Below are 26,338 nucleotides of genomic sequence, written 5' to 3' on the forward strand. Positions count from 1 at the left end.
TTTTGCAAGTGAGCGATGCAGGCCTCCTGGGGTCATTCTGTTCCGGCGCCCGGACCGCGGCCACTCCCATCCCAGAGAGGAGGGTGCCTTCCTCCTAGGACAGCTTGGTCAGGTGACCTTGGCGGCTCGTACTCAGCCAGGGACCCGGAAGGACGAGGGCTCAGGAGGACGCGGGCGTGCGGGCAGGACGGCGGGCGCGGAGCCATGAGGTCCCCGAAGCTGCCTGGGCTCGTACTCCCGCTGCTGCTGCTGCTACTGCCGCCGGGTCCAGTTGGCGGCGCCGCGCGCTTCGACCCCACCTGGGAGTCCCTGGATGCCCGCCAGCTGCCCGCCTGGTTCGACCAGGCCAAGTTCGGCATCTTCATCCACTGGGGCGTGTTCTCCGTGCCCAGTTTCGGGAGCGAATGGTTCTGGTGAGCGCACCTCCCTCCGTCTCCTCTGACCCCGCTTTGCACCCCACTGGCCTCCAGCCACGACCCAGATGCCAGCCTATGCCGGTTTGTTTTGCCCCCAGTCAGTTTCACCTCCCGCTGTTTTAGCGGTGTTTAGCATTTCCGGGTGTTAAATGAATAATTTACTGTGTTAAGTGGTTCGTGCTGGGTGAACACTGAATTTTTCTTCCGTGTGACTGTGACTGCAAGAGTTGTCAGACAACAGATGTGACTCTGGCTTCTCAGCTTCTTGATAGCTGCACTTATCAAGTTGTAGTTATCACTGTGTAGCCACCGAATGACTAAGACAGCAGAAAAGTAATCGACTGTGTGGGGTCATATTGTGAAGCTTGGGCCTAAACTGTCGTCCTTGTCCTTAGAGAATCAGACACCTTGTCCCATCGCTGTTCTGCTACTACCTGTCAATTTTTAGTTGTGCTGCCATGAAGTATGGTTTAAACATAAATTCATGGGTATGAATTCTGTTCCTTTGGGCATTCACTGACTCTTTAATGTTAAAATGTTACCACGTGTGGCTCAAGAAACAAACAAAAAGTTCTAGAATGTTTACCCTAAAAAAACCCAATTATTAATAGACCACTATGTGGATAGTGCCGCACAAAAAATTGCTCGTTAGATTTTACCTTGAGATCTATGTAAAAATGTGCACGTAATCCCTTACAACTTTGAAGTGTCTCACATACGTTCCTGATTAAATACCTCAGGTATTTTAAGTTCTTCAAGATAGAAATGGTATATATGTGTATATATATTATACATATATAATATATATATAATATATATATATTATACATATATAATATATTCCTAGTGAAATAAGAAAATAAACAATGAGTATTTAAACCTGCTTTATACTATATACATAGTGTACAACACATTTAATATATACAATATATGTTAGATATGTCAACTGAAAAAAAATGCCCTATTGAGAGTTGTGAATTAAGTTTTATTTGGGGCAAAATGAGAACTGAAGCTTGGGAGACAGCCTCTCAGAGAGCTCTGAGGAGCTGCTCTGAAGAGGTTGGGGGGAGAGATCAGTATATATGTGACTCTGGCGAAGGGAGATACGTGCAATCAAGCACACATTTTGGCAGAAGGTTACTGCTAGTCACGAGGAGCAGATGTCTCCCTTATGATTTTAGTGCTTTTCTAGATATGAGAAGATGCAAGAATCTGGGCTCATAAAATCTTCTCCTGAATATATCTAATTATCTGAAGGCCTGTTCTGCCAGTTTTTCCCAGAGCACAGAGTGCCTCATTCCTGATCTCCACCCTGAACTCCTTCCAGGGTGTGATGAAGGTCAGTGACGATGGTGGCTAGTGACTTAATCCTTGTAGAGGCAGATGGCAAGTGACAATTTTTAGTCGGCAGATACAATACAGAGTATAAACTATATTGTATTAACGTTACACTGTAAACATTGTACCACTTTCTATAAAGAGACTGGCTTTCTGCAACCAGTAACTTTTCTTATTCAGTTAGGCCAGTTGATGTAAAAGAACTGTATAAACTATGGAGTACTATTCATATACTCTTTTGAAATCAACTTAAAAACCAAGGGACTCTTTCTTCCCATAACTTGTATTACCAAATATATTTGCTTCAGGATGTTATAAATCTTTCTTTGCAAGTTTTGTGCTGTGAGGCATTTTGAGTTTATTTTTGAAATGTTTCAGGTTAGCAAGGTACATCAATTAACAGATTTTTTCCTCTTAAGATATAATAAATTATACTTTAATTTGCCATTTTGTTCAACTGGGAAGATTAGGTAAATATACATTTGGTGCTGGGAGAGGATTTGATGTTTGTTAATTGAAACTAGTGCTCTGTGCAAAACAGCTAGTTTTGAGTCATCTTATTCTTTGTAATGGTTAACTTTTTATTTTCTACAAATGAACACAAAGTTGTTTGTTTTGACCTAGAACAATAAAGATAATTCTCATACAAAACAGAGTATATTTTTGATGGTCTGGAAGTGCAGTAACACTGTGGAAGTTTCTTTAATTATCTATAGTTTCCCTTTGTGTCCCCTCTAAATCTCTGCTCCCCACCCCAATTTGACCTGTAGCCATCAGTAGAGATGGGCATATCTGACTGTCCTTAATGGCAGTTCAAAACCAAATATAAATTATGGGCTGTTTACTCTAAGTGCCTCTTCTCATCTCTATTAGTATGAAATTTGAGAAGTGACTCTAGACTATAATAGAGAATGCAGGTTCAAATTAGATGTGTTAGGAAAAAATAGAAATCTCTTATCTTTTAACTTTCTGACTGTCCCAGTTTCTCTTTTGTAGTTCAATTTAAAAGGTAAAAATGCATCATGGATCAATTAGGATACTTTCACTTCAAGGTATAGAAAACCCCAAAAAAAGGTTTAACAATAGGGGTTTGTTACTCTACATAATGAGAAATTTAGAGGTAGTTGGCTCATTGATGAAATCAAAGACCTAAGCTCTTTCTGACATCCTCAGCCTGTTGACTTGTCCTGTCATGGTCACATGATGGTGGACAGGCATCACTTCATACAACCTTGTCCAAAGGCAAGTTGTACCTCTTTCTATTAGAGAGGAAACCATTCCCAGGATCTCCCAAGTTGGCTTCCCCTCAAGTTCCATTGGCCAGCATGGGTCAGGTGTCCATGTGGTAGGTGTGATGGAAACTGGGAAAGTATGTATCTGACTCTTGGGCAGGTAAAGAATAGTGCCTGTGACATATTATGTCCTTCAGTGAAGGCTTCTCAGTGGGATGAACCTCCTGATCATCCTTGGGGATGTAATGCTGATTATGAATTTACTCATCCCTTAGAAACACTCTTATGAAAGGAGTGGTGGAAGGAAGAGTAGAAGATGGGTCAGAGATGGGGCCTGCATCTATTTCATGAGCATAAGATTACTGCCATGTTTATCTAAAAATTACGTTTTCGATGTTGTTTTCCTCCTGAAGCTTTGCTTAGGCAGTTTAGGCCCCATTGCTCAGAAAACATGCATATAACCAGTAATCCTTGAAGGCTGAGTCAATATATTAAAATAACAGCATCTTCTTAATTTTACTGTCATCTCTTCCCCCACTTGTGCTCTGCTAGTGAGTATAATACATTTGTGTTACGCTTTATGCGCTTTGTCTTTTTTTGAAGCCTTCATCACTTATGTTACAAAGGCCTAACTATGTAAAGATACTACATGTTGCAATTTAAAAGTGAAGAATTAAGAGCAAATGGGTGGCTGTGTTGTCTAGAATGTTCAGGTTGATGAGCTGAGTGGAGTTCACAGAGGGATAGATGGAAAACTATGGAAGTTTACATAAGCTTTCTTTAAGGTGAAGTCAAACTAAATGGCCAAGTGAGGAAGAGAATCTTGGTAATATGTGAGTAAGGGGGATTTAGTAAAGGGAGCTGGGGCAGTTACGGTTGACCCTTGAACGACACAGGTTTGGTCCACTTTTATGTGGATTTTTTTTCAATAAATATACACTTGGCCCTCTATATTCGAGGATTTCACATCTCTGGATTCAACCAACCTCAGATGGAAATTTTCATCCATGGTTGCTTGAATCCACAGATGCCCAAACTGTGGATATGGAGGGCTGACTGTATTGGCTGACTGGGTTGGCCAAAAAGTTCCTTCAGTTTTTAAGTAAAAATAAAAGACACATTTTTCATTTTTACCAAGAATTTTATTGAACATATTCACTGTTTTGTTCCACTACCTTCTGCCATTTTTCAGGCAACTTCGTAATTCCATCTTCCCAAAACTTTTTATCTTTTTGAGCAAAGAACTGTTCCAGGTGCCTTTTACAGTCTTCCAGGGAATCCAAATTTTTTCCATTAAGAGAATTTTGTAAAGACCAAAATAAGTGGAAATCTGAAGGTGCGATGTCTGGTGAATACGGCGGATGAATCAGAACTTCCCAGCCAAGCCGTAACAGTTTTTGCCTGGTCATTAAAGATACGTGTAGTCTTGCGTTATCCTGATGGAAGATTATGCGTTTTCTGTTGACTGATTCCAGATGCTTTTAGTCGAGTGCTGCTTTCAGTTAGTCTAATTGGGAGCAGTACTTGTTGGAATTAATCGCTTGGTTTTCCAGAAGGAGCTCATAATAGAGGACTCCCTTCCAATCCCACCATATACACATCACCTTCTTCAGATGAAGACTGGCCTTTGGTGTGGTTGGTGGTGGTTCATTTCACTTGCCCCACGATCTCTTCCATCCCACATTATTTTACAGTATCCACTTTTCATTGCCCATCACAATTTGTTTTAAAAACGGAACATTTTCTTAATGTTTAAGTAGAGAATTTCACGTGGAAATATGGTCAAGAGGTTTTTTTCGCTTAACTTATGTGGTACCCAAACATCAAAGCGATGAACATAACCAAGTGCAAATGATTTTCAACGCTTGATTTGGATATTTTGAGTATGTCGGCTATCTCCCGTGTGGTATAATGTTGATTGTTCTCAATTAATGTCTCGATTTGATCACTATCAACTTCAACTGGTCTACCTGAGAGTGGATCATCGTCCAGCGAGAAATCTCCAGCATGAAACTTTGAAAACCACTTTTGATACGTTCAATCAGTCACAGCACCTTCTCCATACACTGCACAAATCTTTTTTTGTGTTTCAGTCGTTTTTTCACCTTTCTTGAAATAATAAAGCATAATATACCAAAAATGTTGCTTTTTTCCATCTTTAATATTAAAATGTTTACACAAAAATTCACCAATTTTGATGTTTTTTTTTAAATGCACGCTGTTATGACAGCTGTCACAATACAATCTAATTGTTTTGAATGAAGTTAAAGACAAGTGATACTAGAGCCATCTTACAGAAGAAAATGAATGAACTTTTGGCCAACCCAATACTATGCCATTTTATATAAGGGACTTGAGCACACACAGATTTTGGTATCTGCTGAGGCTCCTGGGACTAATCCCCCATGGATACTGAGGGATAGCTATATTTCAGATGTCTATGTGAATGCTGCTTATATGCTGTTTCCTTCATCCCCTTAGGTGGTATTGGCAAAAGGAAAAGTTACCAAGTTATGTGGACTTTATGAAAAATAATTACCCTCCTGATTTCACTTATGCAGATTTTGGACCACTATTTACAGCAAAATTTTTTGATGCAAACCAGTGGGCAGATATTTTACAGGCTTCTGGTGCCAAATATGTTGTCTTAACTTCCAAACATCATGAAGGTAAGTACAACATTTGCAAAAACTCACAGTGGTTATGAAATATTAAGTAGTTCTTTTGGAACAAGAAATTAAAGCAAGGTCATCCACATGAAATCAGAGTTTTCTCTTAGGAGCAATCATAAGTGGCTATTGACATTTGCCTGCAACTTAAGAGACCATGTGTTCCACCCAGTTAAGAAGCATTATGTATGCAGAAAGATCATACCCTCCACATGACAGAGAAAAAATGGAAACTGATCACATTTTGTTATATGCATATTTAACAATTTCCAAGTAATCCAAGATTTGAAGCTATTTGAAGTGGGAAGTGGGTTGCAGGTCAAAGTTTACACTTGGAATTGCATTCTTCCTTTCTTTCCACCTCTGTAATGCATTCTGGGAAGGCACCCAGGGGATTATTTTGCTGTAGTTTTGCATCATGACCGACATACAAGGTTGTGCTTTTGGCCAACTCTTATATGGCCCAATTGAGGACAGTTTGCTAGTGATGAAAATGACGCGGGTCACCTGGAAGGAACAGGATTATGGAGCTGTAATGGTGCCCAGAAATATCAGAGATGGTGGAAGAATATGTAAAGGAAACACAGTGGTTGTATTAGGGTTCTTCAGAGAAACAGAACTAATAGGCAGTATAATATATAGAAAGAGGTTTATCATAAGAAACTGACTCATGCAACTATGGAGGCTGAGAAGTCTAGACCCAAGAGAGCCAGTTGTATTGTTCTGGTCTGAGTCCAAAGGCCTGAGAACCAGGAGAGTGGATGATTTAGGTTCCTGTCCAAGTATGAGTGCAAAGGCAGGAGAAGACTGATGTCTCAGCTCAAAGACATGCAGAGAAAAGAATTCTTTCTTAATCAGCCTTTTATTCTGTTTAGGCCTTCAGGGGACTAGATGAGGCCCACCCACTTGGGGAGGGCAGTCTGCTTTACTCAGTCTACCTATTCAAATGTTAATTTCACCTAGAAGCACCTTCAGGAACATATCCCGAATGATGTTTAACCAAATATCTGGGCACCCAGTGGCCCTATCAAGTTGACACATAAAATTACCATCATAGTGATCTTCCACTAATAAGATAGACTCCACCCATTACCATTCTAGTATCTATAAGATCAAGGAAGCATCAGCAAATTATTATTGTTCCAACAGCATGTTAATAATTAGACAATTTGTTTGCATAACCATCTTTGCCTTGGAATAAAAAATTTTGCCTCGTTATTTTCCCCAGGAGTGGGTAGGGGATTAGAAGGGAAGAATCAAAACCCAAAATAAGGAATTACCTTAGAGTATTTTTCCCTTTGGCCACATTCTAGTGGCTTAATGATTTTCTCCTATAGATGTTTCTCAGGCTGAGATGGATATTTATAAAGCGTATTTGCTTGTGTACATGTTGATTTCCTGATGCCTAGGAACTTCTCCAAGCTGTATGGTACAAAGTATTACATAGTGAGCTTATTTCAAAACAGAACAAAACAATCTTAATCACATTGTAAGGATAGATGATATAGCCCACATTTATCAACTCTCTAGGACTCATATTGTTGGAAGTTTTCATGCTTATGGGAGAGACCCTGCTGAGCCTGGCTAGGCGGGAAGACCACTGTGTGAGCTTCTGGTGGTGCTACTGAACCGAATACCCATGTGGTTTTAGCACCACCAGACATTAGGGTCTGTCAAGTTGAAACATTTTGAATAAGACTTTAAATATCGTCAGCAATGCTTTGAAGCTTACCACAAACATCTTTAGAACCAGTGTGAGCTCTTTAAAAAGCTTCTTCAAAATGAATCCAGAGTGTGTCCATCTTAGTCTTGTCCTAATTTACAAGAGTTAAGTGTTGCACCAAAGCACCTTACTTATGCCTGTTCTCAAAGATTCTTTTAGATTTTAGTGGGACAGCAACAATGTATTTATGTTCCTAGGTGCCAACTAAACATTTTGAGGCTTTTTTTTTTATTATTTCTTAAGTATTTCAGTTTATATAGGGCTTCTATGGTTTTTATATAGAACAACCAGCAATCTAAATGCAAATTCCTTTTAAAATATGAATTATTTCAAAGTGCTTATGTAAAGGCAGACATTCTTCTTACCTATTTAGTTGGTAAGTAATTCACTTTTAGGTAATTTAAAGCACGACATCCAAGCTTATGATTTTAGAGTAGGATGAGATTACAAATGGTGGGTACATTGCGAAGTACAGAACTACTGGGGACTAGTACCCCACCCCCACCTTGGTAAAATGAATAATGAGGGTAAAGGAGACTTACTGCTATACATGGACACCAGTGTTCTAAGAATCATACTATAATAAAATAAATAATCCTAAAACCAGGGAATATACTTTAATTTTTCGTTTAGAAGACAAATAAGAATCTTGCAGGAGTGCATCTCAGGATCTGCACTGTAAGTAGTAATAGTCATTGTTTAGCATGGTAGATATGGAAGATGTTCCTGTCTTAGCTGTGATCGCTAATGTTGATTGCTGATTTTGTGCTAGACCCTGTGCTAGCCATTGGCTGAGGATATAGCAGGGAACACTGCAGACATGATGCTGTCCCTCAAGGAGCTTATAGTCTAAGAGGGAGAACACAGGAGATAGATCAGACTATACAGACTTTATGGGGAACCCTGAGAGTTGCTTTTAAAAATCTTGGTTCTACCTTGTTTAAATTCTCATTTGTTTCTTGTATGAAAGCAAAATGTATACTATGGAAAAAAATTGTCATAAAGCAGTTGTTTGTAGAAACAGTGATTTATATATTATGTGTACTGCCTATGTAATTTGAAAGCTTTCTTTTTGTTTTTTTTGGCTGCACTGCACAGGTTGTGGTATCTTAGTTCCCCAACCAGGGATCGAACCCATGCCCTTGGCAGTGAAAGCTCAGAGTCCTAACCGTTGGACCGCCAGGGAATTCCCCCTATGTAATTTGTTTTGGTGTTTGTATATGTGGAAATTTACTAAAACAATTGATATGCTTACAAGCTTTTTAATATAATGTTTCAGGCTTCACCTTGTGGGGCTCAGAGTATTCGTGGAACTGGAATGCTGTAGATGAGGGGCCGAAGAGGGACATTGTCAAGGAACTTGCAGTAGCCATTAGGACCAGGACTGACCTGCGCTTTGGACTGTACTATTCCCTTTTTGAATGGTTTCATCCGCTCTTCCTTGAGGATGAATCCAGCTCATTCCAGAAACAACAATATCCACTGTCTAAGATGCTGCCCGAGCTCTATGAGTTAGTGAACCAGTATCAGCCTGAGGTCCTGTGGTCAGATGGCGATGGAGGGGCCCCAGATACCTACTGGAACAGCACAGTCTTCCTAGCATGGTTGTACAATGAGAGGTGTGTGTGTTATTAGATTGCTGTTGTGACCTTAAACATTCCTAATACATGTATAACATTTTAATTCCCTTGCTTCTTGAAATATGTCCTTTCAGGCTTATTTGTGGCATGGGGGAGGAAATCATTGTAAATAATGCTCATTAGATATATCAATATTTACTCAGAATAATCAAAGAGTTACAAATCAGGAGTCAAATACAACTCAATAGTCTGATTTTGAAATCAGACTAAACATCACAGAATCAAGAACTTTGAAGACATTAATTTTGTGGGTCCTCATTTTCATCTCCTATTCTGGGACAACTCTATTTATTCATCACTGTTTCTGTTGATGTGCTTTTCAGTTCCTCTAATTGCTTCTTTTCATCCTCATACATTTGATAATCTTTGCCGCTCAATGTGACCCTTGTCTGTCTCCTCTTTTCCCTCATCGTCAGCATTTCACCTCTTCCTGTTCTCTCCTCTTGCTGTCTTGCATGTTCCAAGCTACCCCATTAGAACAGGAAGTTCTGACTGAGCTCCTTTATAAGGCTTACACTATATGGACCAAGTTTATATTTGTAACTAGAAAGTACTTGGTATCATGCTAGGAGGTCAGGGAGTGTCCTGCTTGTGTTCTCTGGGCCCACAAAGGGCACACATACAAATACTCTGGAGAGCTCTTGATATGTAGCTGCAGTTGCTCTAGGTACTCCTTCCAAAAGGAAATATGGGGAACCCTCCACTTCAATCTGTGAACCAAACGATCCCCTCTAAGTGGAGAAGTGCAGGAGGTACCAACTACTACGATGAATCATGTAGTGGGGATATTTCATGCCACAGTGAATTCCATGATAACGGTCAGCTTTCCTGAGAGTTTTCAATATTAGGCACAATTGTAAGAGAAAGAAAGGCGAGAATATATGTAGGAGATTATTCAGTCATAGGTGAGAGGAATGTCTTGACTGTAAATTCAACTTTAGTTGCCATTCACAATAGGGGGGCAGGGAGGGGAACCTTCAAATAATAGTAAAATACTTTTTTTTTTTTTTTTTTTTTTTGCGGTACGCGGGCCTCTCACTGTTGTGGCCTCTCCCGTTGCGAGCACAGGCTCCGGACGCGCAGGCTCAGTGGCCATGGCTCATGGGCCCAGCCGCTCCGCAGCATGTGGGATCCTCCCGGACCGGGGCACGAACCCGTGTCCCCTGCATCGGCAGGCGGACTCTCAACCACTGCGCCACCAGGGAGGCCCCCTAAAATACTCTTATAAGTGCTATGTGTGCTGGGCACTAGGCTAGGTGTTTTACATAAATTAGTTCTGTTCTAATAATAGATGAGGAAATTGAGTATTCAGAAGAGGTAGGTAACGTGCTGTAGGACAGGGAGCTTAGAAAGTGACAGGCCAGGACTACAATCTCCCCAGGTCGATTTGACTTCAAAACCGTGGGCTTTGTATTATATTCCACTATGGTTATTTTCCAGGAGTGGAGTTCAGTCAGGCCTCTTTTCAGTGACACTGTTTTGTGTAAGAATTTTTTCTTTTTGTTTTTAAAAAATATCCTTTTCATTTCAGCCCAGTTCGGGACACAGTGGTCACCAATGACCGTTGGGGAGCTGGTAGCATCTGTAAGCACGGTGGCTACTATACCTGCAGTGATCGTTATAACCCAGGACATCTTTTGCCACATAAATGGGAAAACTGCATGACAATAGACAAGTTTTCCTGGGGCTATAGGAGGAATGCCGGAATCTCTGACTATCTTACAATTGAAGAATTGGTGAAGGTACAGTAAAATGTCTGGTGACCATTATGGTAACACTTGTAATAGTGTAGGTGTATGAGAATGATTTTTTCTAAATTGTATAGCTCAGTGGTCTGTAACACAGGACATTACTCTTTTTTCTATGTGTGTTCTCCTAGATAGTGACTATATATATATGTCTAAGTCCATAAATACCACATGTTAACACATTCAGGATGGAATTGTTTTCTTTCTCTAAGAACTCTATTTATTCTTAATTTTTTAGCAACTTGTAGAAACAGTTTCATGTGGAGGAAATCTTTTGATGAATATTGGGCCCACAAAAGATGGCACCATTTCTGCAATTTTTGAGGAGCGATTAAGGCAAATGGGGACCTGGCTAAAAGTCAATGGAGAAGCCATCTATGACACCCATGCTTGGAGATCCCAGAATGACACTGTCACCCCAGATGTATGGTAAGTACTATTAGATAGAGGAAGGTATTTAACATTTCTCAGAGGTAAAGAGAAAAGTAAAATAAAGGAAATGGGATGAATGCCCACCTACACAAAACACTTTCTTTACTTACTCTAGAAGAAATTAGCTTATTTTAAAACACATTATTTATCAAATTGAGCTGAAATCATCTCTAGATTCCTCCAAACAGTGGACAGATTTCAGGGAAAAATATTCAGCTCTTACAAAAATTGTAGGCCATTCAGAAAGATGAAAAAAAATGCTGAGTGGTTAATCCAAAAGAGACTTCTGGTTTAGTCAGGTAAATTCTAACTTTTGCAGGTGTTACCTCGCATCAAATTAGCAGGAGGTGCGGAAGGGCAGAAAAAATATTAAAAATCTGCAAAAACAACAGCATTATTTAAATTGATTAAAAATCTTGTACCTTGTTCCTATTATTCTAATAAATCTAAACCTGAAGTTTCTTTAAAGTTATCTTAACTGGCTAACTTTTCTTTAAACTAGTATCTCCTATAAAAGCCTTGCCACAGGTTCTGTCTGAGCTTTGGAAAGTTCTATGGGCCAATGAGTCAGACTCTGCAAATATGGTGGTTTCTGATGTGTGGTCTTAACATATATAAATAAGAGTAGTATTAGTGAAGCTCTAAAAATTCACCTTGTGTTGCCACCAAAGCGAGTACAGCCTGATCAAGTATATATCAAAAAGATTAGACTGAATAATCCTCCTTGAACTTATGACTTAAAACAAATTGTCAGTTCATTGAAGAAAATAAAGTAAGGCAGTCTACACAGAAGCAACTGACGATAGAATTTTCTAATGCTGGGTCTGGGAGAAGCCGCAGTAAGAGCTCAACCAATCTTTCATTTTACAGAGGCTAGTTTAAATTGGGTTTTAGAATTTGCTTCTGTGTTTATTTGACTATGAGGGTGTCTGATTTGGGATTTGACAATGGTTAACCATTATTCCATTACATTTTCTTTCAATAAGTAAAGATAAAAGCCGAACTACTTATTAGCAAGACCTATAAAGCCGTAGCCTGGCTCCACTGCACCGAGCCCAGTGGCCTGCTATCCCTGCCTCACCAGAGGAGCTCTCCCCGCAGGTTCATCGCGTGTGCTTCCCCTCCTTGCTGCATCTTTAGATAACTATCTAGACTCCCAGGGCTATCCTTGAAATCCTTTGACATTTTAGCCCTGGCTCACTGTCCCTGTCCCTAGAACTACTCTTCACATAATTCTTAGTGATTTTAATGTCTATATTCACAGCTCTTCTAATTTGCTGGCCCCTCAGTTCCGGTACCTCCTCCCTTCTAGGGATCCTTTCCCCTTCTGTTGGTCGTACCTTAAACCTTGCATTTCCAATAATTGTACTCCTTCTATCCTCTCAGTCTGAAGCATTCCATTGTCTAACTCCCACCTCTTATATTTTAGCTCACTTCAGCTTCCAAAGGGATCTGCTGTCTTTGATTCTGTCACTTTTTCTCTTTCTCCTGCCTCAACCCTCTCATGTCTTTTCTTTTTCCTTATCCAGGTCAGATTCTATGCATCACTCCAGTCAGTGCATCCACCCTCAACTCCTTAATTCTCTCTCCCTCTGTCGTACTCATTAAAACTCAGCTTTGATTAAACTCAGCTCTACTTATTCCATGTCTGCCCCTGTGTAGCTAAATGTGACTAGAAATATACACACACACAATGTCAAATGCTCTCACTTTTGGCTTTAAAGCAAACCCCTGTATCCTGGATCCCATCCCAGATTATCCACTCAAGGATATTTTTCTAGCAATTCTCCCCGTTTGCTCCTCATCTTCAATTTCCCCTCTTTGTTAGATCCTTTCCTATCAGCATAAAAACCTGTTTTGTTTTTTTTCATCTTGAACTCTTTCCATCCTACTTAGATCTCCAGCTACTTTCCCATTTCTCTACTTTCCTTTATAGTAGAACATCTTGAAAGAATGGTTTTTACTTGCTATCTCCAGTTTCTTGCTCCAGTTTTCCTTTTTAAAAAAAAAAAAATTTATTTATTTATTTATATTTTTGGCTGTGTTGGGTCTTCGTTGCTGCACGCAGATTTCTCTAGTTGCGGTGAGCGGGGGCTACTCTTTGCTGCAGTGCGCAGGCTTCTCATTGCGGTGCTTCTCCTGTTGCGGAGCACAGGCTCTAGGCACGCGGGCTTCAGTAGTTGTGGCACACAGGCTCCAGAGTGCAGGCTCAGTAGTTGTGGCGCACAGACTTAGTTGCTCCACTGCACGTGGTATCTTCCCAGACCAGGGCTTGAACCTGTGTCCCCTAGCATTGGCAGGTGGACTCCCAACCACTGTGCCACCAGGGAAGCCCTCCAGTTTTCCTCTTAAACTCACTCTGGTCAGACTTCCACCCCACACTCTATAAAATCACTGTCATCCAGGTCCACAGGAACCTCTCCCTCACTGGGTCAGTCCCGGTCCCTATTATCTGAGCTTACTGTCAGCATTTGCCCCAGGTGATGGCTGTCTCTGTCTTCACTGTGCCTGTTGGCCATTCCTTCTTAGTCTCCTTTGCTGGTTCCACCTCAAGTCCCTGACCACCAAACCTTGAAGTGCCCTGAGGCTCAGCCCCTTGGACTTCTATTCTTTATCTTAATTCCCCAGGTGATCTCATCTATTTTCAGGGCTTTAAATATGCCATACTGATGACCTCTGCAGTGCAATCATCTTTCTTAAACTCCAGACTCATATATTCAACTTCCTAGTCAGCGTCTCCACTTAAAAATAAAGCATCTTGGGCTTCCCTGGTGGCGCAGTGGTTGAGAGTCCTCCTGCCGGTGCAGGGGACACGGGTTCGTGTCCCGGTCTGGGAGGATCCCACATGCCGCAGAGCGGCTGGCCCGTGAGCCATGGCCACTGGGCCCGCGCATCCGGAGCCTGTGCTCCGCAACGGGAGAGGCCACAACAGTGAGAGGCTCGCATACCGCAAAAAAAAAAAAAAAAAAAAAAAAAAAAGCATCTTAAACCTGTTGTGTCCAAAACTTAGCTCCTTAAAATTTTGCTCTAAATTAGCTCCACCCACAGTCTCCCCCATCTCAGTTAATGGCAGCTTCATCCTTTAGGTGTTTGTCAGGCCCAAAACCTTGGAGTCCTTAACTTCCCTTTCTTTTACATCCCACAGCCAATCCATCAGTAAATTCATCATATCTTTGAAATATATCTGGAATCTGACCACTTATCCTCTCTGTGGCAACCCTCTTCCTGTTAGTCTCCATCGTTTCCCCCCTGGATTATTTCAGTAGCTTCTTGTCTGATCTATTTCCATTTGTGCTCCTTTAATCTATCTGCTACAAAACCTTTTAAATAATAAGTCAGGCTACGACACTCCATGCTCAAATTCTTCCAGCGGCTTCCAGTCTTAGAGAAAAATCCAGGACTTACAAAGGCTTATAAGGTCCTACAAAAACGAGCACCTTGTTGTCTCTGTGATCTCACTGGCTATCATGCTATCCTTCACTTCCTCTCCTTCAGTCACTCTGCCCTCCTTGCTGTTCTATCAACAGGCCAAGCATACTGCTGCACTGGGACGTCTGTTCTCTCTTCCTCTGCTCACATGGTTCTCCCTCACATCCTTCAGGTCTCCTCAATGCCACCTCCTCAAAGAGGTCTTTCTTGACTATTCTATTTATTTTTATTTTTATTTTTTGGCATGTAGACTTTCTTCTTTATTGCTGTACACCCAGAACTTAAAAGAGTTCCAGCTATATTGTAGTCACAAATAGGTAATTTTTGAATAAATGAACACATTTTAAAATTTAGGGGTCAGGTAATTTCCAGCAATGCCATTGGTTTAAGAAATTAAAATTGCTTCAGATTACCAAATGTGAGAGTGATTATGATATCTAACATGGCGCGAAATAATTCTTTAAAATTTGAAGTTTGTCTCCAAATCAGTAAGGAACCAGTCTATAGAATCAGAAGGTCTATGATTTTTTCTGTTTTCTTCATCACTGATTTGCCTTGAGAACAAGTTGTCTATTCCTTTTAACAAAGTAAGTTCAGTGAAGATTTAAATTAATGTGACAGAATGTACAGATACTTAATTTGAGGTTAGTATTAAACACAGAGGAGCCAAAAGAATCCCCTAACAATCCTCTGATCTTTTTTAAATTTTTTAACATTTTTATTGGAGTATAATTGCTTTACAATGGTGTGTTAGTTTCTGCTTTATAACAAAGTGAATCAGTTATACATATACATATATCCCCATACCTCTTCCCTCTTGCGTCTCCCACCCTCCCACCCTCCCTATCCCACCCCTCTAGGTGGTCACAAAGCACCGAGCTGATCTCCCTGTGCTATGTGGCTGCTTCCCACTAGCTATCTATTTTACGTTTGGTAGTGTATATATGTCCATGCCACTCTCTCACTTTGTCACAGCTTACCCTTCCCCCTCCCCATATCCTCAAATCCATTCTCTAGTAGATCTGTGTCTTTATTCCCGTCTTGCGCCTAGGTTCTTCATGATCTTTTTTTTTCTTCTTCTTTTTTTTAGATTCCATATATATGTGTTAGCATATGGTATTTGTTTTTCTCTTTCTGACTTACTTAACTCTGTATGACAGTCTCTAGGTCCATCCATCTCACTACAAATAACTCAATTTCGTTTCTTTCTATGGCTGATTAATATTCCGTTGTATATATATGCCATATCTTCTTTATCCATTCATCTGTTGATGGACACTTAAGTTGCTTCCATATCCTGGCTATTGTAAATAGAGCTGCAGTGAACATTGTGGTACATGACTCTTTTTGAATTATGGTTTTCTCAGGGTATATGCCCAGTAGTGGGATTGCTGGGTCGTATGGTAGTTCTATTTTTAGTTTTTTAAGGAATCTCCATACTGTTCTCCATAGTGGCTGTATCCATTTACATTCCCACTAACAGTGTATGAGGGTTCCCTTTTCTCCACAGCCTCTCCAGGATTTATTGTTTGTAGATTTTTTGATGATGCCCATTCTGACTGGTGTGAGGTGATATCTCATTGTAGTCTTGATTTGCATTTCTCTAATGATTAATGATGTGGAGCATTCTTTTATGTGTTTGTTGGCAATCTGTATATCTCCTTTGAGAAATGTCTATTTAGGTCTTCTGCCCATTTTTGGATTGGGTTGTTTGTTTTTTTGATATTCAGCTGCATGAGCTGCTTGTAAATTTTGGAGATTAATCCTTTGTCAGTTGCTTCATTTGCAAATATTTTCTCCCATTCTGAGGGTTGTCTTTTCGTCTTGTTTATGGTTTCCTTTGCTGTGCAAAAGCTTTGAAGTTTTAGGTCCCATTTGTTTATTTTTGTTTTTATGTCCATTTCTCTGGGAGGTGGGTCAAAAAGGATCTTGCTGTGATTTATGTCATAGAGTGTTCTGCCTATGTTTTCCTCTAAGAGTTTGAAAGTGTATGGCCTTACATTTAGGTCTTTAATCCCTTTTGAGTTTATTTTTGTGTATGGTGTTAGGGAGTGTTCTAATTTCATTCTTTTACATGTAGCTGTCCAGTTTTCCCAGCACCACTTACTGAAGAGGCTGTCTTTTCTCCATTGTATATTCTTGCCTCCTTTATCAAAGATAAGGTGACCATATGTGTGTGGGTTTATCTCTGGGCTTTCTGTCCTGTTCCATTGATTTATATTTCTGTTTTTGTGCCAGTACCATACTGTCTTGATTACTGTAGCTTTGTAGTATAGTCTGAAGTCAGGGAGCCTGAATCCTCCAGCTCCGTTTTTCTTTCTCAAGATTGCTTTGGCTATTCGGGGTCTTTTGTGTTTCCATACAAATTGTGAAATTTTTTGTTCTAGTTCTGTGAAAAATGCCAGTGGTAGTTTGATAGGGATTGCACTGAGTCTGTAGATTGCTTTGGGTAGTAGAGTCATTTTCACAATGTTGATTCTTCCAATCCAAGAACATGGTATATCTCTCCATCTATTTGTATCATCTTTAATTTCTTTCATCAGTGTCTTATAATTTTCTGCATACAGGTCTTTTGTCTCCTTAGGTAGGTTTATTCCTAGGTGTTTTATTCTGTTTGTTGCAATGGTAAATGGGAGTGTTTTCTTACTTTCACTTCAGATTTTTCATCATTAGTGTATAGGAATGCAAGAGATTTCTGTGCATTAATTTTGTATCCTGCTACTTTACCAAATTCATTGATTAGCTCTAGTAGTTTTCTGGTAGCATCTTTAGGATTCTCTGTGTATAGTATCATGTCATCTGCTAACACTGACAGCTTTACTTCTTCTTTTCTGATTTGGATTCCTTTTATTTCTTTCTCTTCTCTGATTGCTGTGGCTAAAACTTCCAAAACTATTTTGAATAATAGTGGTGAGAGTGGGCAACCTTGTCTTGTTCCTGATCTTAGTGGAAATGGTTTCAGTTTTTCACCACGGAGGACGATGTTGGCTGTGGGTTTGTCATATATGGTCTTTATTATGTTGAGGTAAGTTCCTTCTATGTGTACTTTCTGGAGGGTTTTTATCATAAAGGGGTGTTGAATTTTGCCCAAAGCTTTCTCTGCATCTACTGAGACGATCATATCATTTTTCTCCTTCAGTTTGTTAATATGGTGTATCACATTGATTGATTTGTGTATATTGAAGAATCCTTGCATTCCTGGGATAAACCCCACTTGATCATGTCGTATGATCCTTTTAATGTGCTGTTGGATTCTGTTTGCTAGTATTTTGTTGAGGATTTTTGCATCTATGTTCATCAGTGATATTGGTCTGTAGTTTTTTTTTGACTATTTTATTTAAAAGAACACATAGATCCCTTTTTGCCAACCTAGTGTTGACCTGAAATAGACTGCCAGTTATTTCTCCAGCAAAAGTGGGTTTATTTGGGATCAGCAAAGAATTGTAATTTGGGGTCTGCCAACATGGCAAGCCACATGCAAGTCCCTGCACAGCAAGGGAAGGATAACTCTTTTACTGGGGGGAAAAGGAAGTTGGGAAAGCCATAGTAAACGAAGAGTCCATGGCTTTTTTTTTTTTTTTTTTTTTTTTTCTTTTTGCGGTATGCGGGCCTCTCACTGTTGTGGCCTCTCCCGTTGCGGAGCACAGGCTCCGGACGCGCAGGCCCAGCGGCCACGGCTCACGGGCCCAGCCGCTCCGCGGCATATGGGATCCTCCCAGACCGGGGCACGAACCCGTATCCCCTGCATCGGCAGGCGGACTCCCAACCACTGCGCCACCAGGGAGGCCCGAGTCCATGGCTTTTCATTGGCTGAGTTGTTGCCAGGAAATAAGAAGAGCCTTCCTACTTCCTGTGGGCTCTGCTATCCTTGCAGGGCATGGGAGCTCCCCTCTCTGGTCTCCTGACTCTATTTTTTTTTTTTTCCTTTTCCCTGCGGTACGCGGGCCTCTCACTGCGGAGCACAGGCTCCGGACGCGGAGGCCCAGCGGCCATGGCCCACGGGCCCAGCCGCTCCGTGGCATATGGGATCCTCCCAGACCGGGGCACGAACCCGTATCCCCCGCATCGGCAGGCGGACTCTCAACCACTGCGCCACCAGGGAGGCCCTCCTGACTCTATTTTAATTGAGCTTCCTGTTTATTAATTTTTACACTAGCATGCTCTATTCTTCTTACTGGGCTTCAGTTTTCTCTGTAACATTTAATCATCATCTGACATATATTTTTTTGCTCATTCTAATTTTCTCCACTACATGTAAGCTCCATGAGGACAGGGACTGTGTTCAATGCTATGTCTCCAGCTCTGAAACAGTGATTAGCATTTTAAGATGTCAATAAATATTTGTCAAATAATTGAGTGAAAAAATGAATGAATTCTGTTTTGTCTAGACCTTACTCTTCTTACCTTTTCCCTTTTGCTCACATTCATCCTTTAAGTCTCAGATTAAATGTCATTTTCTTGCTAATGGTATAACCTAAAAAGATGCCTTTGTTATAATCTTTCAATTTCCTCTTCTTTCATAGTGCTTATAAAAATTCACACTTCTATATTATTTGTGTGATTATTTGATGTCTCTCTCCCTCACTCTAGTCTAAGCTTTACAAGAACAAGAACTAAGTGTGTTTTGTTTTCTATTGTATCCCTAACACCAAGCATGGTACTGGGCCCAGCATTGACAGATACATACCTGCTGAATGAAGGAATATGAAGATTTGATTATCAGGTGGAAAGCCATGTATTCTTGAATCTTATGCTCTTTGCTCACATTCCCCCACCTGTTTCCAGCTCCATGAGAAAAGTCTGATGAAGAAGAGTAGTACTAGAAAAATCTCTGTTCCAAAAACTTCCTTTTAGCACTGGGGAAGTGGGGAAGTGGGGAAGAGAGGTGCTGTGATAATTGTGATTTATAATAAGAAATATATATTTGGTCTTTTTCCGTTTCTGGCACAGAGCTCCTAAAACTCTTGGAATTTCCTAAGCGATGAGAGCCATAAAGGTGTCTTCTGTTATGTCAGTGAGCTGATTTTGGACACTACCAAAGGATGAGGGCTGGTTGCCAGGAGACCTGACCATGTTATTAGAGGGTTGGAACTTTCAGTCCCACCCATGGCCTCCAGGGAGGCGTGAGAGGGTGAAGGTTGAACCAATCATCAGTGGTCATTGATTTAATCAATAATGACTAATGAAGCCTCCATAAAAACCCCAAGGATGAGGTTTAGAGAACTTCTGGATTGGTGGAGGTACAGGGAGAGTGGGGCACCTGGAGAGGGCATGGAAGCTCCCTGCCCCTTCCCACATACCTTGCCCTGTGCATCTCTTCCATCTGGCTGTTCCTGAGATATATCCGTTTATAATAGACCTGTAATCCAGAAAGTAAAATATTTCTGTGAATTCTGTGAGCTGCTCTAGAAAATTAGTTGAACTCAAGGAGGGGGTCATAGGAAGCTCCAATCTATAGCCTGTGGGTCAGAAGCCCAGGTGACAATCTGGACTTGTGACTGGTGTCTGAATTTGGGGAGGGGGCAGTCTTGTAGGACTAAATCCTTAACCTGTGGAATCTGACACTATCTCTGAGTAGATGGTGTCAGAACTGAGTTGAATTGTAGGACACACAGTCAGTGTCCGAGAATTGCTTGGTGGTGTGGGGAACTTCTCCCCCACTCCACACACATACACAGGAATTGGGATCAGAACCCTTCTGGGTGCTTTTTATGCTACCATCGGGCTAGTTTTCCTTCACTCTATTAATAAAAACATTGGTAAATATTTACTGAATGGAAGTATCTCTGTAAAATAATTCTAGACCTGACCCATAAATAATGAGAACTATTACTATGCTTTTTTTCCCTTTTAACCAGGTACACATCCAAACCTAAAAACAAATTGGTCTATGCCATGTTTCTCAAATGGCCCACATCAGGACAGCTGTTTCTTGGTCAGCCCAAAGCTACTCTGGGGGCAACAGAGGTAACAGGGAATTTTGTCTTTATTGTTCCTTTAACTTGCTGACTAGAATAACGTGATGAAGACATAACTTTTAACTTCAGGGTGAGCCTTATATGTGTTCCTCTTATACCTCATAAGAGTAATTTAAAAATGGACTTCATCAATGGCAAGGTTCGGCAAAAACCTTTGAAAGTTTTCTTTCATTTCCCAGAAAACCAAACCTATAAAACAGCTATATTATCTCCATGCATATCAATTAAAATATCTTCTTCACAGTCATTCTATGTTGTTCAGGCTCACTGCATGCATCCAAAATGACTCTTTTCATAAAACTGGAGTCCAGATTCTTCCCCTGACATCCCACCCCAGAACACATCTGAATAACTATGAGGTGTCATGGCCCTACCATTTCAAGTTCACAAAAAACTGGGGGAAAATTAAAGGTTAATCTCACAGTTGTAACCATCAGCTCTGGCATCGAGTTCACTTTGATATATTTTATAGATTATTTTTAAGAAACTGAAAATTTTCTGGGATATGAATTGTCCAAATGCTTTTCCTTGCATCATTTTCCCATATTTCATTTCTAACACTTGTGGCTGATCAGGCAGAAAAGGAGATAAGAGTTCAGATCTGATGTTTAATTACAGCTTAGTGTCCTGGGCATGACATTATCTTTTTATTTTATTTATGTTCTCTTTGGTTGCCATTAATACTGTTATTTGAAAGTTCATGGGTTTTGTTTTTATATTACTCTGCATGATAAGCAAAGTTTTCTGGTTCAAAATAATCACAGATATATAGAAAACTACTTATTTAAATTCACCTTGTATAAGATGAAGAATATAGAACAGTTACAGTAATAATTGATCACACTTAGGTATTGTTGATTAGTGGAGGTTATTGGAACATCTGGGGGGGAATGGTGGCTGGATAAGGAAGCTGAACCTTTCTTCAAACATTGTGTGTGAGAACTGGGCAGGCCTTAGTCGTGCAGATTGGTTTGAGAATAATTTTCTCTACTCTGACACTATTCAATCTTTACAATTCTTCCCCAAATCCTGCACAATTTTGAGAGTAATATGGGAGCAAGACAGATGTATACACTCATTTTAAAACAGCTTGTAATCCACTAAATAAAAGTAAAAAATGAATCTCCTGTCCACATTGCTTTTTAAGAGATATCAACCACTCCTTCCCAATAAAGTGAGGGAGTCAGAGATACACTTGGAGACATTTGTGTGTATGTTTTTAATTTCAGGTTGAACTACTGGGACATGGACAGCCACTTCAATGGACTCCTTTGGAGCAAAATGGCATCATGGTAGAACTACCTCAGCTAACTGTACATCAGATGCCCTGTAAATGGGGCTGGGCTCTAGCACTAACTAATGTGACCTGATTTGCAGTAGAGTGCTTCCTGATGCAGTTATATCTAAGACTAGAATGTATCAGGTTTCTATAATTGTAGCACACAGAGAAAGCAAATGTAAAATTGGCCCAGAATTTCCTAAATTACTCACATAACTGGTTTAACTCTCCAGTGCACTTTGCTATTGACGTCCCTTCACACTGAATTTATTACCACGTGTGATTCAGAGGTGGGGATTTTGTTTCAGAGTAGTGAGGAATTGGTGGTGTTAAGGACTGAGCCGTGTCTTCTGCCAAATTCACGTGTTGAAGCCCTAAGCCCCAATAGGATTGTATTTGGAGATTTTAAAGAAGTAACTAAGGTTAAATGAAGTCGTAAGAGTGCCACCTTAATCCAATATGACTGGAGTACTTATAAGAAGAGGAAGAGCACGGATGCAAGCATATGGAGGAAAGACCATGTAAGGATGCAGTGAGAAGGTGGCCATCTGCAAGCCAAGGACAGAGGCCTCAAGAGAAACCAAACCTGCTGACACCTTGGGCTTTCAGCCTTCAATACTGTGAGAAAATAAATTACTGTTGTTTAAGCCATCCTATATGTGGTATTTATTATGGCAACCCTAGCCGACTAATACAGGTTCATAGGTATATAATAAATTTGGCTTAATATTTATTTCCAATGCTTACAGTAATTTTCTTTTTATAAAAAAATTTGTCTTTTTCCCTCTTGGTAATAAAACTGATATGTTCACTATAGATATTTAAAATTATACAGAAATGCTTAAAGGCAAAATCACTGTTAAGATCACCACTACTAATACTTTAGTATATATTCTTCCAGGGTTTTTTTTGGCAGGGGGAGGTGAGTGTGTGGGATTGGAGGTATGGGCCTATTTTTGTAGGTGGGCTAATTTGAGGTCCAATTTAAATTAATAAATTTACTTCCTGTATATACTTTTAAGCAAATTGAACACCTAGCTGAAAAATTTTTTTTTTTTTTTTGCTTTATAACAAATTTAATCAGTTATACATATACATATGTTTCCATATCCCCTCCCTTTTGCGTCTCCCTCCCACCCTCCCTATCCCACCCCTCCAGGCGGTCACAAAGCTAGCTGAAAATTAGGAAGTCTATTCAGATCTTCCCTAACAATGAAGCAAAAATAATACTGATATTGATGTAAATTTAAAGAAACACTGATCAAAGAACTCACTCCCCTTAACAAAAGATGTTCCACATGGCTAGATCTTTATTTGAAGTGCTACAGGCTTCATTTTGTCATATCAATCAAATGCGGACATCTCATTGTTCCCTATAAATGCTTCAAGTAGACAGGGAAATAAAATACTATTCATATTTATTTTCTAAAATCATCTTGAAGTTGAAAAATCTTAAAAAAATTATTCATTGCTGAAGTTTCTACAACTATCAAAATTTTGAAACCATGCCAAAGTACTTACATGAATAAGTACTTTAAGAGTTCTAAATCCCAATAACATTTTATTAGAGGTCCAACAAAGACAGATTTACATGATCCCAAACACTAGACTAAGGAAAGACAGAAAAAGGAATAAAGCCCTCAAACAAACCCAAATAAACAGGGTTAGAAGAATCTTAACATAAAAGTGAGGTCATCTGTTTGTTTGAAGAAAGTATTTTTGAGACTAAAAACCTGTCAATCATTTAAGTTCCTACCCTGTCCATCTTGACCTTTACAAATAAGAGAATATAGAGGGAAAATGGAACTATTTAAGCAAATTATAGTTAGGTATAGGGTTTAGTTAATGGGTAGCTGTGAGGGAGCTAAATGATAAAATACAGCTCAGCATTCAGAGGTGCTGATAAAATGCTTTGCTAATAACCAGACATTATATATGAAACAGAATGAGACACCAAATTTAAGTTTATTTAAGGTATATCTTGCTTATATGTGAAATATACTATAAGTGGGACTCATAATGAGCATTTTAAAATATTCCATCAAATTCTTAGCATTATCATTGGTATGGAGGGCAAGAATTATAGTAACGATAATTAAAAATCCGAGCTCTTATTACCTATTTTAATCCAATAGTTCTTATCCCCTCAAGCAATTGTGCCTTTTCCCAGAGTTACTAAATAGGCACAAAATTGATTTGTTTTGAATTTCAGTAACTTTGGATTTTTCTTTAATGACAAGAAATACTGAAGGCAAGCAAAGCTAGATTATTAGACTGAATGACTTAGACATTGATATCATTTAAAATATGGATATCGCTTTAATAAGACTATCTCATTTTCTTATGAGTGCCACACTGAAGCAACACAATTACTTTAAAAGGTCAGGCTAATCAAATAAATATGAACTAGGACAACAGAAAACAAGACAGATGTTTTGCCTTCTGTTCATTTCAATTTTGTAAGTAAAAGACCTGGTTAGATAAAAACCTTCCTAACTTGCAAAAAAATAAATAATTGTTCATATCATATTTTTATATATACACAGTAACAAACACATTTATACAAGTTTAAAGGAGAAAGTAGAAGCTGTTTTAAGTAATCTCCATTTAACCAACTCACTAGATTAACGGATGCTCTCCATTTTCTTGGAAAAACATACTGATTGACGCCCAGGCAAGCTGCAGGCTTTCAGTTAGTAGGCTTCTGTCTGGCACATGCTTCACCTTGATTTTCACTTGCTGTAATATATGTTTACCAAGGTTAGTTGAATTTGTTACTGTTATGGGTTGAATAGTGTTCCCCAATAATTCACATCTACCCAAAAACTCAGAATATGATCTTGGAGGTAGTGTCTCTGCAGATGCAATTAAAGTAAATACTGAGGTAAGATCATACTGGATGTGGGGGTCACAACCATGTAAAAGATGACCATATGGAGACAGAAGCAGAGACTATGCTGCTACAAGCCAAGGAATTCTTGGGGCCACCAGAAGCTGGAAGAGTCAAGGAAGGACTGGAGGGATTCTTCCTTAGAGTCTTCAGAGGGACTATGGCCCTGCTGACACCTTAATTTTGGATTTCTAAGCACCAGAATGGTGAGAGAATAAATTTCTATTGTTTAAGCCACACAGTTAGTGGTAATTTGTTATGGCAGTTCTAGGAAACTAACATAGTTACCAAACTGATTATGCCAGTAGAACTTTTTATCATGTTGCATAAGCGGATGAAATGAGTGTGAACAGTTATACTTTCTGTGAAAACCAAGTTGAATACTTTGGAAAAACTAGATAAACATATGTTGCCTTTTTTTTTCCCAATTTAAATGTACTGGTTAATTAACTGTGGGTAAAACAGTTGTAAAAGGACTTCCCTGGTGGCACAGTTGTTAAGAATCCACCTGCCAATGCAGGGAACATAGGTTTGATTCCTGGTCTGGGAAGATCCCACATGCCATGGAGCAACTAAGCCCGTGCGCCACAACTACTGAGCCTGTGCTCTAGAGCCCACAAGTCACAACTACTGAAGCCCGCGCGCCTAGAGCCCATGCTCTGCAACAAGAAAAGCCACTGCAATGAGAAGTCCGCGCACTGCAACGAAAAGTAGTCCCCGCTCGCCACAACTAGAGAAAGCTCGTGCGCAGCAACGAAGACCCAACGCAGCCAAAAAAAAAAAAAAAGTTGTAAAAGACTGAAGGGAAATACAGTAAAAATCTACAAGAATTCTGTACCCCTGGTTTACAACTGTATAATCTAATACATGTGATCTGTATAAGAAAGACAATTAGAGAACCCTTAGAAGCAGACCTACACTGAAAAGGTAGAAAAGACATGGGTCCTACATTCAATAACTGGCAAATAAAGATTATTTATATTTTAAGTTAAAATATCTAAGAATACATGTGTTATTTTTTTAATGATACCCTGCTTTAAATGACTTTTTGGATTAATCAAACAACTAAGGGTTCCAGATAAAAGGGCTCCTACTGTACAATTAGAAGACAAATGTATAATGTCTAAGTCCAATTAGCTTCAAATACATGTGGTTTTTACCTTGTCATCTCTACAACTGCTACAACTCTACAGAGGTAGATGATTCCAGGGGATAATTTTCAGATGATCAGCTTTCTATCCTTAACAAGGTCGCACCTGTTCATTCGCAAAATTTCCTTGGATGAAATCCTGGGTTAATATTGCTGGAAGAGATGCATGCCCTATTACACACCACACACATTCACTAATTTTCCAAAATACAGTTTTTCCACCACCCTATTAGAATAACATCATTATATTCTGTCAGATTTTGAAAAGAAGCATTTGCTCTCCTCTCCACTTTTACATCTGTTTTTTCTGTTTTTTTGTTTTTTGTTTTTTTGTTTTTTAAAAAAATATTCTAGGCATAGATTCCCTAGTGGTTGGCTTCAGGCCTAACCTGGCCTTAGAAGAGACTTCACAAT

At 39.7% G+C, this 26,338-nt stretch overlaps 1 protein-coding gene and 1 long non-coding RNA gene across 2 annotated transcripts; one reads left to right on the forward strand and one right to left on the reverse strand.

The window, feature by feature from the left end:
- FUCA2 (alpha-L-fucosidase 2) lies at window positions 1-22,531 on the forward strand. Its single transcript, XM_082634246.1, has 7 exons — window positions 1-413; window positions 5,468-5,655; window positions 8,658-8,997; window positions 10,550-10,760; window positions 11,005-11,195; window positions 20,486-20,594; window positions 21,835-22,531. Exons 1-7 carry the CDS (start codon window positions 16-18, stop codon window positions 21,973-21,975), a joined length of 1,578 nt encoding a protein of 525 aa, XP_082490372.1. The 5' UTR covers window positions 1-15; the 3' UTR covers window positions 21,976-22,531.
- Window positions 19,932-26,080, reverse strand: LOC309811478. Its single transcript, XR_014295185.1, has 3 exons — window positions 25,935-26,080; window positions 24,505-24,623; window positions 19,932-19,986 (listed from the first exon to the last, which is right to left on the reverse strand). It is a non-coding gene; the product is annotated as an uncharacterized lncRNA (long non-coding RNA).
- Window positions 26,081-26,338: the final 258 nt, after the last annotated feature.

The sequence above is a fragment of the Mesoplodon mirus genome (genome assembly GCF_964341445.2).
Source record: "Mesoplodon mirus genome assembly, chromosome: 10".
Classification (NCBI taxonomy): Eukaryota; Metazoa; Chordata; class Mammalia; order Artiodactyla; family Ziphiidae; genus Mesoplodon; species Mesoplodon mirus.

Excerpts from the sequence above, each read along its gene's own strand:
- FUCA2 (XM_082634246.1), top strand. The coding sequence starts at position 16 with ATGCAGGCCTCCTGGGGTCATTCTGTTCCGGCGCCCGGACCGCGGCCA. Across the intron at positions 414-5,467 it reads TTCGGGAGCGAATGGTTCTG|GTGGTATTGGCAAAAGGAAA; the intron begins GTGAGCGCACCT and ends TCATCCCCTTAG. Across the intron at positions 11,196-20,485 it reads ACTGTCACCCCAGATGTATG|GTACACATCCAAACCTAAAA; the intron begins GTAAGTACTATT and ends CCTTTTAACCAG.